The sequence below is a fragment of the Selaginella moellendorffii genome, unplaced genomic scaffold (genome assembly GCF_000143415.4).
Source record: "Selaginella moellendorffii unplaced genomic scaffold, v1.0 SELMOscaffold_6, whole genome shotgun sequence".
In the NCBI taxonomy this organism is placed as follows: domain Eukaryota; kingdom Viridiplantae; phylum Streptophyta; class Lycopodiopsida; order Selaginellales; family Selaginellaceae; genus Selaginella; species Selaginella moellendorffii.
In genome coordinates this window covers 3,679,838-3,694,037 of record NW_003314267.1, presented here as the reverse complement: position 1 = coordinate 3,694,037, position 14,200 = coordinate 3,679,838, and the positions used below count along the sequence as shown (strand labels likewise).

The window sequence follows — 14,200 nt, the reverse complement described above, 5'->3', positions numbered from 1 at the left end:
GTAAGAATTAAAGAATCTGATAAGTAATTTGCTTACTAATATCCGCAGTCATCAACCTCTTGTATGCAAAGGTTTTCACATTAATGTTGTATAACATTACTGATGTCAAGTTTGTTTTCAACACCTCAGGCAGCCTTGAGTAAATGCGCATTCTTCCAGAGAGTGATTACGACGATGATTTTGCTGTGGTCCATGTATCGCCTTCCAAGCCTCCACCAGATCCTGATAGAAACCAAAAGAATTACATTGGTAAAACACAAACCACTTCATCTATCCGGGTTTGTAACACTGGTATAAAAGCGTCATTCCAGTGGAGGATGGTCCATATATGGTCTGAACCGCGCTACATACGTATCATCCTCCTGTATGCGTTCCTGGAATTCATACAATAGTTAGTGAATCTGGCATTTCGTTAATTTGAAGTAAACACTAGTACCTTGTGGAAATGGTACCGGATGTGTTCTTCGCTTCAGGAACTGTGTGACGTAGCATTGAGATTTTCATGTGTGTCTGAACGGGCTTGAAGCTTCTGGACATGACGACCCTGGTCTTAGCAGCCCCAGCGGTGTAGACCCATCCGTTGTGAACCACCACCATCATGCTGTTGATCTTGGTGTGCTGGAACACCTCGAACTCCTTCCAAGTCAATTGGTCAACTCAAAGCTCGTTTCTTTTCCTGAACTTCACCGTCCATCCTGTGACATCAATCACCCTGTCAACGCTAGAAACATACGTATCTCACACCTTTGGAACGCAGTCTCCTAGAGCCTCGAGGATATAATGGACGAGATTATCAGCTCTCAACTGAAAGAAGTCCCGGGCTGTATGGATGAAACAACATGATAGACCATTAAATCTCTTTACCTGGAGAAGGGCCCTCTCGAAATTTGCCAACGTAGTGGATAGCAGCAATGGTGAGGTGGTGATCTTGGAAAATCGCTGGTTGCTCGGGCTAAGCAGCGGACCTGAACCCCGCAACTAAACTCAATTGCTCAAGCTGTAGACAATTCTTTCAACATCACCAAGTTTGCACCAGTTTAAGCTCTTCATTAACATCCCACCAGCTTTGCAAATTCATGGAATAATTCCTGAGTTTAAGTGTTGCAAGATTTGCCAGTGCCAACCTCAGTTGCTATCATTGCACACAAAACACTGGACCCTTCTCCAAAACAAGATTACAAAGGCTTGCCTTTTGGCTAGGAACTATCACGGTCACATTACTACATCCGAGACTACATCATAATACAGGTATCTCTTGGGCTGAGAAGGCAGCAAATCTATGTCAACCCCATACACACTCCTCATGCGATCCAGTAGCTCACACTCTTGCCCCCCCCGCAACAAGACTAATCACCACTTTGTTCACCTGGTAGGAGTCTCTTCCCCAATAGTTACAACATATTGTCCAAGCATTTGAAGATGAAGATGGAGAGATGTTTACCAAGCTCACTAGAAAGGATGGAAATCTATCCTTTGCAAATTCAAGCCAGGAAGCAGCTTGACTTCTCCTGCACGTTTTGCAAAAGATGATGATGAAGAAGACAATACAATTATATTTGAAAGCGAAGAAGTGTGAGCGTTTTTCTATATTCGATATATAATGAAAACGGATTTTGACTCGTATCAGTTGTGTCAGTTGCGAGAACTTGTATCAGTTGCTACAACACAACCTGATGTAGTATGATCAAGTACCATCATACTACACCAGATTGACTTGTAGCAACTGATACCGTTGCTCGTGTGCCCAGCATCAAGGCTCACGCAGAGACGAGGGGGGCAGCCCCTTTACCGAGATCCTCCCAGCAGGTCAACCAGGCACGCCAAATGGTATCCCCCAGCCTCCATCCCAAAATCCTGGACCACTGCTCTTCCCAGCATCCGAGCATGGCGTCGATCAATCCCTTCTTCTTTGTTTTCTTGGATGGAGCACTGATGAGAAAGAAGGTCGAGGCAGCAGCATGGAGGTGGCAATCGTCACAGATGTGCTCCAAGGGGAGTGCAGAAATATCTGTCAAATATCCAGTGTACACCTAAACCAATCGAATCAGCACCGTTGATCAACAGCACATCCCAGCCGTCTAGATATACCAAGGCTCTTGCTTCTTCGGCTGAAGAACTAGGGCTAGATAGGGTATGATGAAGAGAGGTGGGAGAGGTTCATCGAGCAAGGCGTGTGAAGGCAAGGAGGTGATGGTGGCGTGTAGCAGTAGGTAAGGAGGCGATAAGCCCTTTGGCATTAGGCAAGAAGAACAACAAGGCAATGGTTCTAGGGTTGGGCAAAAAGATTGAGTAGGCGATTGTCGGCAACAATCCACATTCGACTTGATGATGGTTCTTCTTTGTCCCAAGCATATAGCAATGGTGTTTTTGTCTACAAAGTGGGTGTCTTGGGGCAGGAGAGGCTCGAGAATTTTAGTACCTGAAGAAAATCTATGCTACCTAGAAGAGAGTGGACTAGCAGCTAGGGTGAAGGTGTAGATTTTTTCTACGTACTGAAATTCTTGATACAACCTCTCCCACCCCAAAACGCCTAACTTGTAAGCAAAGGCACTATCGCTGTATGCTTGGGACAAAGAAAGACTATTATCAAGTTAAGTGAGCACATTTGAATTGTTACCAGCAATCACTTATTTGGTCATTTTGCCTAGCCTTGAAACTATTGCCTTGCCTGGCACTAGAGAACTCATTGCCTCATTGCCTGCCACCACACGGCTGCCACACACACCATTGCCTCCTTGCTTGCATGTGCCTTCCTACACAACAGGTATATCTAGATGGTTTGGATGTGCTATTGATCAACAGTGCCTATTCGGAACCTAGTTTAGGTGTACACTAGATATTCAATGGATATTCCTGCACTTCCCTTGGAGCAGATCTATGACGATCACCACCTCCATGTTGCTGCCTCAACTCATCAGTGCTCCATCCAAGAAAACAAAGAAGAAGGGATTGATCAACATCCCAATGATGTTTTATAAGAAGAAGGCGTGCAGCCATGCCGGGATGCTGGGAAGAGCAGTGGTCCAGGACTTTGGGATGGAGGCTGGGGGATACCATTTGGCATGCCTGGTTGACCTGCTGGGAGGATCTCGGTAAAGGGGCTGCCCCCTAGTCTCTGCCTGAGCCTTGATGCTGGGCAAGCGAGCAACGGTATTAGTTGCTACAAGTCAATCTGCTGTAGTATGATGGTACTTAATCATACTACATCAGCTTGTGTTGTTCTCGCAACTAACACAACTGATATGAGTCAAAATCGGTTTTTATTATATATCGAATATAGAAAAACACTCAGACTTCTTCGCTTTCAAATATAATTGTATTGTCTTCTTCATCATCATCTTTTGCAAAACGTGCAGGAGAAGTCAAGCTGCTTCTTGGCTTGAATTTGCAAAGGATAAATTTCCATAACCTTTCTGGTGAGCTTGGGAAGCGTCTCTCCATCTTCATGGACAATATGTTGTAACATATTGGGGAAGAGACTCCTCATCCACCAAGCATATTCCCGTTCCAACTTAACAGCGAATAACTTGACAGCTTGATCTTCGTTAGTTAGTTCTACAATCAGTCTTTCATGCCGGCTTGTACTCCATCTGAAAAAATCCAAGTAAAAGGTGGCAAAGGTTTCCATATATATTCTTGTTTGGTTCCACATAAATTTTTCTTCTTGTCAATGCAAAACTTTGACAACAAAATACCAAAAGCTTCAACAGCTAATTTGAGGCCTGCTGCTCGTGTACCTCCTGGGAACTCCAATCTCGCATGCATTCACCTTGGCTGCAAACCGCAGCGAGCACAGCGACTCATGGAGTGATTTGGAGTCGGGGGAGATATTCACGAACATCAGCGTCTTCGAGTCGCCACCAAGGCAAGGCTGCGTTTTGATCACACAGTAAGCACTTGCACAAATGTATGTAAGAGTTTACCTGGAGAAGATAAGTCAGCTTTGAGTTTCTATATGGGATGTGAGGGTCTTTGTTTGCAATCGCAAGGATCACGTCTCCGAGGCTAGACAAGCTCTTGTTTATGGCCTGCGCGACAGTGATTCGCTCTTGTTAGAGTAATACTCGCAAACTTGGATTAGTACCTGTGTTTCCTTCAGGCGTTCGCCGGTGGAGCCGCTTTTCGAGAGGCGCTCGCTTCCAGCCAAGTCGATCAGGTTGAGAACTCCTTGTACCTGTTGCTCAGTATTCTACACACACACACAAAGAAAGAAATCATTCTTCGTATCAGTGAAAACAATGACTACCTCATTCGATCCTATGATCCGCAGCGTGAATACACAATGGCTTCGAGAGGACCTGTCGTTCATAGCTGTTTTCCCTACAGTCCTGCCAATGATACAGCTCGGTCAGTCTGCTACCGAGAGATTGCCAAACCAAATTTCTTTTACCTGCTTTGTGCAGCTTGCCTCAAAAGGGATGACACTTCTTCCCAGCTGTTAACTTCCACGACAGTAAGCTCGGTCACAACGGTATTCCCAGTTGGCTCGTGCTTTATTGCGTGCTGCTTTGCTGGGGTCGTGTCCCCACCCACGCTTTTTGACGGCGCAAGAAGATCTCTTATAGTTTCATTATAAATCTCAAGAAGTGAAGCCTGGAAAAAGAACGAATAAATCGCCCCACTACGAAAAGAAACAAACTTTGTGCTGACCTGCATTTTGAAGCTCCATCCTTGCGAACGAAGTGCTTGGCTGCACTGAAAGATCTGCTCTAAAGACCTGGGAATCACACCCTTCTGGTCCATGTCATCTGGCTGTCCAATCATAGTGTGTGTCTTGCCCGATCCAGTTTGGCCATACGCAAATATGCAAACCTACAAGGACAAGGTAAACAGAGAATGCCAACAAAAGAAAAGGTGTTACCTTATAGCCATCCAAGGCGCTTTGAACGAGCTGTGAAATCTCAGTAAACACGTCTCTCTGAGAAACGTCGGGTCCAAAAGTTTTGTCAAAAGAAAACGAGTATGTTTGGCCTAAAGAAACAGATAAGCAGCTGCATGTATACAGATAAATTTACCTTGAGCCTGGTGTAGCTCAATTCCCTCCTCGCCTGGATAGCTGATCAGAGTCGATGATTCGTCGTTTTCATCGGGTAAAAGTGGTCTTACTCTACAGAATACACGAATGTTCCCCTTCAGCTCCTGTAACATCACTGTTTGCCTTAGGTGATAAAAACAGAAAAGTGCGAACCTGGATGGTGTTATGAAGCTTGCGCCGCAACATCTCTCCCTCACGGAGCTGCTGCTCTGCGTCAGCAAGTTTGTTCTCAAGGGCTTCAATTTTTGACATATATTCACTGCTCCCAATCCTCTCGAAAGACAATGATTTTTCCGCAACCTGATCCATCAGCTTAAGTAGATAGAAGCAGCATACATTTTACCTCTAGCATCTCCTTCGACCGGTTGAGTTGTTTTTGAAGGAGTCTGATCTGCTCCGCTTGCTTGTCGTAGCTTTCCTGAACAAAGGGTTACTATGAAGTACGTAAAAGAACGTCTTAAATACCTCCAACGCTTCTGCCTTGCTCGTGAAGCGCATAATCTCAGCGGCAGATGTTGAAGTTTTTTCCCTGATTGCTGCATTTTCAGCTGACAATGCCTGAACCTGATGGTAATAGTTGTCCCTTTCTTCTGAAACACGAAGGAGCTCCGCCCGCAAAAGAGAAAGTTCGTCATTTATTGACTTCATCTTGGCCGTTTCAGCTTGCAAAGCATCCTGCAACAAGCACGTTGAACGCAAAATCTTTAACAATCTTAAGGGACCTACCTTTGCTGTTTCGAGTTGAGTTTGTAAACCAGCATAATTTCCACGCAAGGCGCCCAAGGTTTCCACAATAGCTGCCTTCTCTTTCTGCGTCTTAGCGTTTTCTTCGGTAGCCAAAGCCGCGTCACTTTGTAGTTTACTGTTATAAAGCTGCAAACTCGTGTTATACTCCTGCAATCGCCTGTTCACGTCCTGCGCTGTTCCCAGCTGAAAGAACAGAGATTGCTATTTAGCAACAACCAAGGAGTAAGAAATATCTCTAACCTGATGATTACACTGGGCGACTTCTTTTTGAAGTTTGTCAATCTCTTCATTCAACTTCGTGCGTTCTTCTGAAGCTACTTCCAGCGCCTCCACATCCTTTGCGTGAGCCAGTGAAAGTTCCTGAGTTATTGAACATGATATTAACCAGAAATCAGCGTGAATTGATTCCAACCTGCTTCTCAGTTTCTAGCTTCTGAAACTGTCCTACAAGTCTATCATATTGTTGCCGAGCCTCTACGAGTTTAGCCTCCAATTCACCATACTTAGCGGACATCTTTTGCTCTGTTAAAAAGAAAACATCTCAACTTGCTTGCTCTGGAACACAACATAAGAGACTTACCTGATTCTTCGTGCCGTTGCTTCTCTTCCTTGATCTGATTCTGGGCCTGTTCCTGCTGCATTACATAGACACTCTCTACTTGTAAAAACTGGCGAATGCACGTCCTTAGATTTTTTATGTACTCCATCATTTTCTCGTTCCTTCCCTGACGATCACACGGCAGAAAATAGGTGTGACAAAGCGAAGAAAAAGAGAAGAAAAAATCGTACCTTGAGGTCGAACTTAGATTTCCCAGCCATTTTCGTATTAAGCAAAGCCTCCACTTCGTCACTGGCCATACGAGCCACTCCTTCCCATTCCACTTGGCCCGAGCTGACAGTCGATGGGACTGCTGGAACGCTGCTTGCCTGAATGGAAGCGATGGACTCTCTGGGTACATTGAGCGCCGATAGGGTTTCTCGCGGAGCTCTAGCTGCTGGCTCCCTTGAAATTCCGAGCTTACGCTTCTTCCCAGCCGGCACATCCGGCTCATTCTCCTTCTGCAGCACAGCGCCACGATCAGGGAACACGAGAAATTCAAATCGACACATACATTTGACGAATCCCGCTCGCGCAGCCTCGCCGATGGAATCGCCGCCTTCATTCCTCCAATCTTTCAGCTCCCCGCCTCGAGATCAAGATGAAGAGCTCATGGGGAGCGAAGAACACTCGCCTCCTGCTAGGGCGAGAATATTCTTTGAACGATACTCTGGTTTTCAAAATTCCAGCGGGAAGGTTGCCGTTGTATGATGGACGGCCAGGAGTTTTTAAATCAATGAACGATCGCGATGGCAGGATAGATTCCCAGCGGATAAGTTAAAGATTCCTCTTGAAAAGAGGTTTAGGGTTCCTGGGGCGATGGCGGGGAGCTGGAGGCGATCACGCGCCCGCATTTCGTCGAATTGTGGTAGGGATCACGCTGCTGTAGGCTAGAATCTTGTTCGAGAGGTGGATCGCCATGGCTCTTGCGGTAATCTCAGCGTCCTCGTCTTCTCTGCCCGGCACTGACCTCCTTTCTCCAAGAAAATTGGGGGAGCAGGGCACACAGCTCGCGATCGGCACTAGAGCCAGGCGTAGGTCTTTGATCGCCAGCAGGAGCAGACCTGCATTCCAATGCTCGTATTCGTCGGCAGCAGCATCCCCGAGCTGGGATCTGGAGTGGGATCGTGATGGAGGTGCTCTGGCGACCTCCAGGTCGGAGTTTTCGTCGCGCGAGCTCGCGAACAGCAGCAGCGGCACGGGGAATTCCTCTACATCGGTCTCCTGGGAAGGAAACTTGGAGATGGAGAGATTTAACGAGGCCAAGATCAAAGTCATTGGAGTGGGCGGTGGTGGATCCAATGCCGTCAACCGGATGGTGCAGAGCGAGATGAAAGGCGTGGAGTTTTGGATCGTCAACACGGACGCACAGGCGATGGCGATGTCGCCAGTTCCAGCGCAAAACAGGCTACAGATTGGACAGAAGCTCACGAGAGGATTGGGTGCTGGTGGAAACCCGGAGATTGGCATGAGCGCCGCGGAAGAAAGCAAAGCCATAGTCGAGGAAGCTGTTCGTGGAGCGGACATGGTGTTCGTCACTGTAAGTTGTGTGTTCTTCCTGTGTCTGCTTGTGCTGATTTCGTCAAGCTTTTCAGGCTGGGATGGGTGGTGGTACTGGCAGTGGAGCGGCTCCAGTGATTGCGGGAGTGGCCAAGGAGCTGGGAGTGCTCACAGTTGGTATTGTTACCACTCCTTTCTCGTTTGAGGGCCGTCGAAGATCGATACAGGCACAAGAGGCAACGGCTCTGCTGAAGAACAATGTGGACACTCTGATCACCATTCCAAACGACAAGCTCTTGACTGCCGTGTCCCAGTCCACGCCTGTGACCGAGGCTTTCAACCTTGCGGATGATATCCTGAGGCAAGGTGTCCGTGGTATTTCGGACATTATAACGGTGATTGAACTTTTCCAAAGTAAAGGTTTCTCGCTAACTTTTGGTTTGTTTTTCAGATCCCTGGACTAGTGAATGTTGATTTCGCGGATGTTCGTGCCATCATGGCCAATGCTGGGTCGTCGCTCATGGGAATTGGAACTGCCACAGGTGCTGCGTCTTGATGCATTGCTGTTTTCTTTCTTAGAGCTAGAGACAAACTTACAGGGAAGTCCAGGGCCAGAGACGCCGCTCTGAATGCCATCCAGTCGCCGTTACTCGATGTGGGAATTGAGCGTGCCACTGGCATTGTATGGAACATCACTGGAGGAACCGATATGACCCTGTTTGAGGTACGCTTTAGTTTTCTTCTTTTTATGTTGCAACCATTTCATAAACAGGTGAACGCGGCAGCAGAGGTTATATACGATCTTGTAGACCCGAATGCAAATCTTATATTCGGTGCTGTTGTCGACGATTCCTTCAACGGTCATGTAAGTTTGCTTGTGCAACATAGGTATCATAATTCCATCCTTTGACCAGGTGAGCATCACGCTTATTGCAACTGGATTCAAGTCGCAAGAAGAACCAGACGTGCAAGTAAGTTCTTCGCATCTGCTGCTTTCTAGTGTCCTGATATCTCAAGCTTTGGCAGCAACTCACTCGCCCAAGCCCACGTAGCAAACCTTCCATCGCATCGCCGTTGGGAAACAATGGTGGAGCCACGCTAGAGATTCCTAGCTTCTTGAGGAGACGGGGCCGCACTAGGTAGCAAGCACTGTACCAAGAAAGAAATAATCTCCACCGCCAAATATATACAGCATCAAACATCTCGTAAGTTCTTCGTTCTCTCTTTAGCGATAGTGTTAAGAGTGATTGTATTCTATGCGGGAAAACTGCTATAGAAGATCATGGATCTAGCGATCGTTGGCGTCTACAAAGAAAGAAAGTTAAAACTCGATTGGAAATCTAGACGGAAGTTGCGTGATCCGTGAGCAATCCCAGATCTAGAGCAGTCTCTCCTTGGACATGAACTTTATCAAAAAGTTCTTCCCACTTGAATCTCAGGACGGTTCCATCGATCGCTTGGATCACTTGCGTCTCGGCCGACTTCCTGTCCCGGTAGTACACAACGCAAGGATCTCGCTCGTGCACAACAATCCCCAAAGCAACCTTTGCGCCGCCTCGCTCGCTAACCAGCACCTCCATATCATCGAAAACAGCCCGTGGATCCTCGTTCTTATACACAACTTGCGCCGCCAAGACCACCTTTCGCTCGCTGCTATCTTTCTCCAGCACGGAGACATCCACTTGCTGGCAGCGATCGTCGCCAATCTCCATCAATCCCCCCTGAGAGAGCGAGACCTGGCGATTCCTCCCGAGGAACACGATCCCCAGCCGCTGGAATTCCAGTTGCAGCTTGGCGGAGAGCCAGCACCTTACCTGTTCGTGATGATCCGTGTTATCGGCCTGGATCCACAGCGATCCAGACTTCCACAGCATGTTTCGCTTGTATGCCCGGGTCTCCATGTACATCTTGAGAAATCTATCCCTGGGCACTCCATCCGTTACAAAAACTGGCCCTTTGTTGTCCCCAATCCTCTCCAGTGCAGCATCCATGGCATCGATCCAAGCCTGGATGTCTGCATCATTCCTGGGTTCTCCCATCGTTGGAAAAGGTGGTAGATTCCCAAACCCCTAATCTTGGAAGAACCCTAATCATAAATCATAGTAGACCATATTAGGGCTTTAGATTAAGCTTCAAAAAAGGTGGTGGACAAAAAAGTACGTGCCAAAGTTATATTTTCTTCTCTAGGACATTCTCTGGGCAGCTTCCTTGGCCATTAGCCTCTCCTTGGCTTTGAGCTTGGCCTGGGACTTGACACCCATGACGCCACCGCCCCACTGCTTCCGGAACTCGTCGAAGCGATCGTTGAAGTTGGCCTATTTGGAGCACGAAGAAGTGGTGATGAGGATCACAGCAAAACGAGAGAAAAAGATCCAGACCTTGACGCTCTCGACGATCTTGCTGAACTCGTGCTTGTCCTCGTTCTTGACGGATGTGAGGCACAGGCAGGTAGCAGTCTTAGAGTGAACGATCTGAGACGGAAGAGTGTGAGAAACTGGAGTGCTAGAAACCGGGAGAAGATCACTCACCGCACCGAGCCGAGCCTTGCCCTTGACAATTGCGTATGGAACGCCCATCTTTCTGCACAGGGCCGGCAGCCAAAGCACGAGCTCGATCGGCTCCACATCATGGGCGATCACAACCAGCTGCGCTTTACCCTGTGGAGGAAAAAAACGAAGAACGATGTGAAGGGAGGAGTAAGAACCAGATCCAGGATAAAAAACGAGAAAACTCCTACCTGTTCGATGAGGTAAGTTACGTGATTCAGTCCATACTTGACGACCAAAGGCTTCTTCGAATCGATCGCCTTGCCCTCTTTCTCAGCCTCGGCTCTCTTGAGCAGCCTCTCCTTCTTGGCGGCCTTGTCCTCGGGCCTGTACTTCAGTAGCATCTTAAACAGTGAGGTAGCTGACGACCAAAACAGAAGAACGAAGATCAATCCACGAGAGCTAGAGAAAAGAGGAAGATTGCAGTAAAATCTCACCCATATGCTTGTCAAGAGTCTTCGTGAACTGGTTGAGCGTCGGCGGAACCTTCAATCGGAGGTTGAGGACACGCTTCTGCCTCTGGATCCTCACATACTTTGGCCATTTGACGAAGCGGTGGAGATCCTTCTTCGGCGGCAGAGCACCACCGATGCCAAATTGCTTCGGTCTCCTGTCGAACAGCGGATTTGAAACCTTCTCCGCCTATACAGCCCGAGAAGAAAACCCTCAGCTCCAGCAAAATCACCATCCTCTCGACTCACCTTCTTCTTCTCAGGCGCCGCCGCCACGGCCGATTTCCCTCCTGCCCGCTTTGGAGCCTGCATTGCCAGCGTAAGAAATGCGAGCTAGGACCGATTCGATCGCACTGAGCTTACCATGGGATCGCGCCTCGCCTACTCGCTCCGACGCCGCTAGGGTTCCTCACTCTCGGCGGCTTAGGGTTCTAGCAAATCTATCGATATCCAACGGCTGCTAGGCCACCACGTGTACGGCTTTATGGCATACAGGTGGCACGTCTCTTTGCCGCCGTGGCGACCGTTGGCGCGTGATGTGGCCTTCTCGCAGCTCTAAAATCCCGCGCGATGGCCGGGGATGAGAAGAAGGGCGAGGAGCGCAAGCCCGTCATCGCCAACGCGTGGACGACGCGCAACGAGGCAACGTGCAAGCTCGTGAGGGAGCTCTCCATCGTAAGTCTAGATTTCTCGCCAAAACCCCTGTAAAACCCTGCAGCAGTGATCGTCCGGGAAATCCCCTTCCCGGATCGATCGATCCTCGCGCTTGCAGAATCTCTGGAAGAAGCATAATGCCGGCTACGTGATCCCCAAGCGGCAACCCATCAGCTTCACGCACGAGAATTTCCAGTACAAGCCAGAACTGGTGATTACTTCTCCCCCAATTATCCTAGCTTGTTTCTCGTTTTCAATCGATCTATTGGATCAATCATCCGATCCGATCGATCGAAAGCTCTTCTTACCAGTGCGATCCATCGTCTATCTTTCAGCTTGACAAGAAATCCTACGAGTTCCACCGGCGGAGGGACAGCTTCACAGAGTACGCCGAGGCCGCCGCGCGTGAGAAGAACATCTTTGGAAACAAGAACAAAGCTCCTCCTGCCAAGAAGAAAGGCGGCGGTAGCAGCGGCAAAGGAGCGGCGGGAGCAGCGGCGGTGCCTTCATCATCCAACGCCACTATTCCTCCTCCACCACCAGCGGCGCCACCACCACCACCATAGCCAATCTCTCTCTTTCTTTGCGAACAAATAAGATAGATTTAAATAGCTTTTAAAAATGACAATCAATGTCGATGGCCTCCATGCTCTCTCTCTTTGCGAGCGCTCAAGGGACTGTAAAGATTTCTCTCAATGATCTTCTCTCACTCTATCATCTATGATCTATCTCTCTACTTACAGCAGCAAGCCAGTAGCTTAAGCAGCGCGGCTTCTCCTCTTCTTTTCTTTTGTTCTTTGTTTGAGCTTTCCTCCTCTCTCGTTCGCGTGTGACGACTTTTCGAGCGTTGTCTGTCACCACTGTCGCAAACATTACCGTTAAAAAGGAATGCTCTCAAACGTCTTTCGATCTAACAAAAAAAATCCAGAGAGAGTTACCTCACTTGTGTGACTGGGGGAGATTTCCTTCCTTTAACTTAGCCTCATTGCGGGAGCAGCAGTAGCGATTTCGGGGGCGTCAATGCGGCCACCGTCCCAAACTTCGTGTGCAAGTACTTCCTTCCCACCACGGACAAGTGCTCCTCGGGAGTCTTGGAGACTTTCTGGTGGAAGCGTGCCATATGCGTGGCGCATTCCCTGTAGTAAGTAACAAACAGAGAACCACTTCTAAGAACTCGAAAAGAGAGAGACACCGGCAGGGCGAAGAGAAGTACCTGATTTGATCCTCTGTGTAGCCCGAGTGACGCTGGAGCGCTGAGGTCCAGGCCGGGGATTTCTCCAGGCAGCATTGAGCCGCGTACACGGCAGCGGCAGCTAGCATCGATGGAGGGTACTTGAGCATCACGTACTCCGTAAGGCAGAGCTCCACAAAGAAGAAGGCGAGCAAGTTCATCTGTTCATTGCAAGTCAGCCAGAGCTTTTGAGTTTGCCTGGAAGAAAGACCAATTCACCTGTCGGTCGGAGGCAGCTGCTTTGAGAAAACGCACCACGAATACGTAAGGCGTCGGAACAGTCAGGTTGAAACGCAGCGTGTTGAGCATCTTCTTTTCCTGAGATGAAGAACAAGAAAAGAAGAAAAGAAGAGTTCAGCAAGCAGATCTAAAGCCAAATTCTCGAGTACGTACCATGGACAGTAATTGATCATCGGTGTAGGCATCATCGGAAATAAATACAAAGTCGCCAACCACAGGGGCCCAAACTTCCTCGTACTTGGCCGCGATAAGCATCGAAGTCACTCCGACGAGCTGGAGATACTTTCTCGAGACTTGCTGTAGCGAGAGGTAGCGGTCGATGATGTTGATCGTGAGGTAGAGTGTTTCCGGCATGAGCTTAAACTTGAGATGGACCTGCGAAAGAACAAGAAAAGCCATCACGCCATGAGATCTCTATCACAGATAAGAACTCTCTAGCACAAAGAAGAAGAACAAATGAGAGAGTAGAGTTTTCACACACCTCGATCAACCAGTCGACGAGTATCGCGCGCATCTTATCGTTGATCTCCGGTTGCTGCTTCATATACTCGGGCGCCGCACAGCTCTGTACCTCGGCCTTGCGATAGAAGCTGTAGATATCCTCGACGTAGTCCGTGACCGCCAATTGATTCCCCACGTCGTGCTCGTCGATGTTTGGAAGAGGCTCCTCGGCGACGGGCGTAGAGGTAGCGTCCACCATCTCCGCGTCGAATCCGCATGCTGCCTGCCAGGGAAAAACGAAGAATCGATCAAGCATTGATCCAGCAAAACCACGAAGGAAAAAATTCCAGTGAAGAAAGGAAACGAAGAAGATCCATGGAAGGAAACGATGCGACAAAGGAAATTAGCATACCTCGCTACGAGCAGTGAGCTGCGCTGTGAGCGTTGGCTCCTTTTCCTTCCGGATAGGCAGCGTCGGGACCGGGGGCTTCACTGCCGCGGCGCCGGCGCCAGCGGCCTTGATTGCTTGCGCCCGGCGCCTGGTGAGCGGCGGCTTGCTCAGCTCCGCGCCTTGCTGCGGCGGAGGCCGCACGAGATTGCCGATGTCGCCAAGAGCTCGCCGGCTTCGCGTCTGCATCTTCTTTGCCTGATCGATCGATGGATGGGAGCCCTGGCTATGGCGAGAGAGAGAGAGAGAAACGAGGAGGAGCCCTAGAACACACACAATAGAATTATAAGCTCGGACCACTGTGAACG

General features: G+C 48.8%; 4 protein-coding genes across 5 annotated transcripts; 1 reads left to right on the top strand and 3 right to left on the bottom strand.

Annotated features, from left to right (window-relative positions):
* Window positions 1–3,605: 3,605 nt before the first annotated feature.
* Window positions 3,606–7,043, bottom strand: LOC9652176 (kinesin-like protein KIN-14N). Its single transcript, XM_024670632.1, has 17 exons — window positions 6,895–7,043; window positions 6,572–6,841; window positions 6,363–6,507; window positions 6,195–6,304; window positions 6,023–6,142; window positions 5,762–5,965; window positions 5,501–5,710; window positions 5,379–5,453; window positions 5,189–5,335; window positions 5,016–5,139; window positions 4,862–4,971; window positions 4,651–4,812; window positions 4,391–4,593; window positions 4,247–4,328; window positions 4,085–4,189; window positions 3,924–4,028; window positions 3,606–3,871 (listed from the first exon to the last, which is right to left on the bottom strand). The coding sequence occupies exons 1-17, from the start codon at window positions 6,943–6,945 to the stop codon at window positions 3,704–3,706; spliced, it is 2,391 nt and encodes a 796-aa protein (XP_024526400.1). The 5' UTR covers window positions 6,946–7,043; the 3' UTR covers window positions 3,606–3,703.
* Window positions 7,044–7,170: 127 nt separating this feature from the next.
* On the top strand, window positions 7,171–9,223 carry LOC9635282 (cell division protein FtsZ homolog 2-1, chloroplastic). 2 transcript variants are annotated; one of them, XR_002991863.1, is made up of 8 exons: window positions 7,171–7,920; window positions 7,976–8,275; window positions 8,332–8,422; window positions 8,480–8,604; window positions 8,653–8,745; window positions 8,795–8,851; window positions 8,907–9,085; window positions 9,157–9,223. XR_002991863.1 is itself a non-coding variant. In XM_024670443.1 (7 exons), the coding sequence occupies exons 1-7, from the start codon at window positions 7,300–7,302 to the stop codon at window positions 9,021–9,023; spliced, it is 1,404 nt and encodes a 467-aa protein (XP_024526211.1). In that variant the 5' UTR covers window positions 7,171–7,299; the 3' UTR covers window positions 9,024–9,093. The 2 variants fall into 2 exon arrangements, 1 of the variants encoding a protein (XP_024526211.1); XM_024670443.1 differs by lacking the exon at window positions 9,157–9,223 and having other exon boundaries at window positions 8,907–9,093.
* A 760-nt stretch (window positions 9,224–9,983) lies between these two features.
* On the bottom strand, window positions 9,984–11,342 carry LOC9635281 (60S ribosomal protein L7a-1). Its single transcript, XM_002965666.2, has 7 exons — window positions 11,242–11,342; window positions 11,128–11,184; window positions 10,864–11,068; window positions 10,618–10,787; window positions 10,409–10,537; window positions 10,259–10,351; window positions 9,984–10,195 (listed from the first exon to the last, which is right to left on the bottom strand). The coding sequence occupies exons 1-7, from the start codon at window positions 11,242–11,244 to the stop codon at window positions 10,064–10,066; spliced, it is 789 nt and encodes a 262-aa protein (XP_002965712.1). The 5' UTR covers window positions 11,245–11,342; the 3' UTR covers window positions 9,984–10,063.
* Window positions 11,343–12,110: 768 nt separating this feature from the next.
* On the bottom strand, window positions 12,111–14,164 carry LOC9635280 (G2/mitotic-specific cyclin S13-7). Its single transcript, XM_002965665.2, has 7 exons — window positions 13,857–14,164; window positions 13,485–13,727; window positions 13,157–13,378; window positions 12,983–13,081; window positions 12,746–12,924; window positions 12,471–12,668; window positions 12,111–12,392 (listed from the first exon to the last, which is right to left on the bottom strand). The coding sequence occupies exons 1-6, from the start codon at window positions 14,079–14,081 to the stop codon at window positions 12,515–12,517; spliced, it is 1,122 nt and encodes a 373-aa protein (XP_002965711.1). The 5' UTR covers window positions 14,082–14,164; the 3' UTR covers window positions 12,111–12,392; window positions 12,471–12,514.
* Window positions 14,165–14,200: the final 36 nt, after the last annotated feature.

What these genes read in the sequence shown, in the direction of transcription:
- LOC9635281 (XM_002965666.2), bottom strand. An exon ending in GACTCTTGACAAGCATATGG is followed by an intron (nt 10,788 to 10,863) that starts GTGAGATTTTAC and finishes TTTGGTCGTCAG; the next exon opens with CTACCTCACTGTTTAAGATG. An exon ending in AGATCGTCGAGAGCGTCAAG is followed by an intron (nt 10,196 to 10,258) that starts GTCTGGATCTTT and finishes TGCTCCAAATAG; the next exon opens with GCCAACTTCAACGATCGCTT.
- LOC9652176 (XM_024670632.1), bottom strand. Translation starts at nt 6,945, where the DNA reads ATGAAGGCGGCGATTCCATCGGCGAGGCTGCGCGAGCGGGATTCGTCA. An exon ending in AGGCAAGCTGCACAAAGCAG is followed by an intron (nt 4,329 to 4,390) that starts GTAAAAGAAATT and finishes TATCATTGGCAG; the next exon opens with GACTGTAGGGAAAACAGCTA. An exon ending in GGATCATAGGATCGAATGAG is followed by an intron (nt 4,190 to 4,246) that starts GTAGTCATTGTT and finishes GTGTGTGTGTAG; the next exon opens with AATACTGAGCAACAGGTACA.
- LOC9635282 (XM_024670443.1), top strand. Translation starts at nt 7,300, where the DNA reads ATGGCTCTTGCGGTAATCTCAGCGTCCTCGTCTTCTCTGCCCGGCACT. An exon ending in GTATTTCGGACATTATAACG is followed by an intron (nt 8,276 to 8,331) that starts GTGATTGAACTT and finishes TTTGTTTTTCAG; the next exon opens with ATCCCTGGACTAGTGAATGT. An exon ending in AAGAAGAACCAGACGTGCAA is followed by an intron (nt 8,852 to 8,906) that starts GTAAGTTCTTCG and finishes AAGCTTTGGCAG; the next exon opens with CAACTCACTCGCCCAAGCCC.
- LOC9635280 (XM_002965665.2), bottom strand. Translation starts at nt 14,081, where the DNA reads ATGCAGACGCGAAGCCGGCGAGCTCTTGGCGACATCGGCAATCTCGTG. An exon ending in TCGTCGACTGGTTGATCGAG is followed by an intron (nt 13,379 to 13,484) that starts GTGTGTGAAAAC and finishes GTTCTTTCGCAG; the next exon opens with GTCCATCTCAAGTTTAAGCT. An exon ending in TACACAGAGGATCAAATCAG is followed by an intron (nt 12,669 to 12,745) that starts GTACTTCTCTTC and finishes TACTTACTACAG; the next exon opens with GGAATGCGCCACGCATATGG.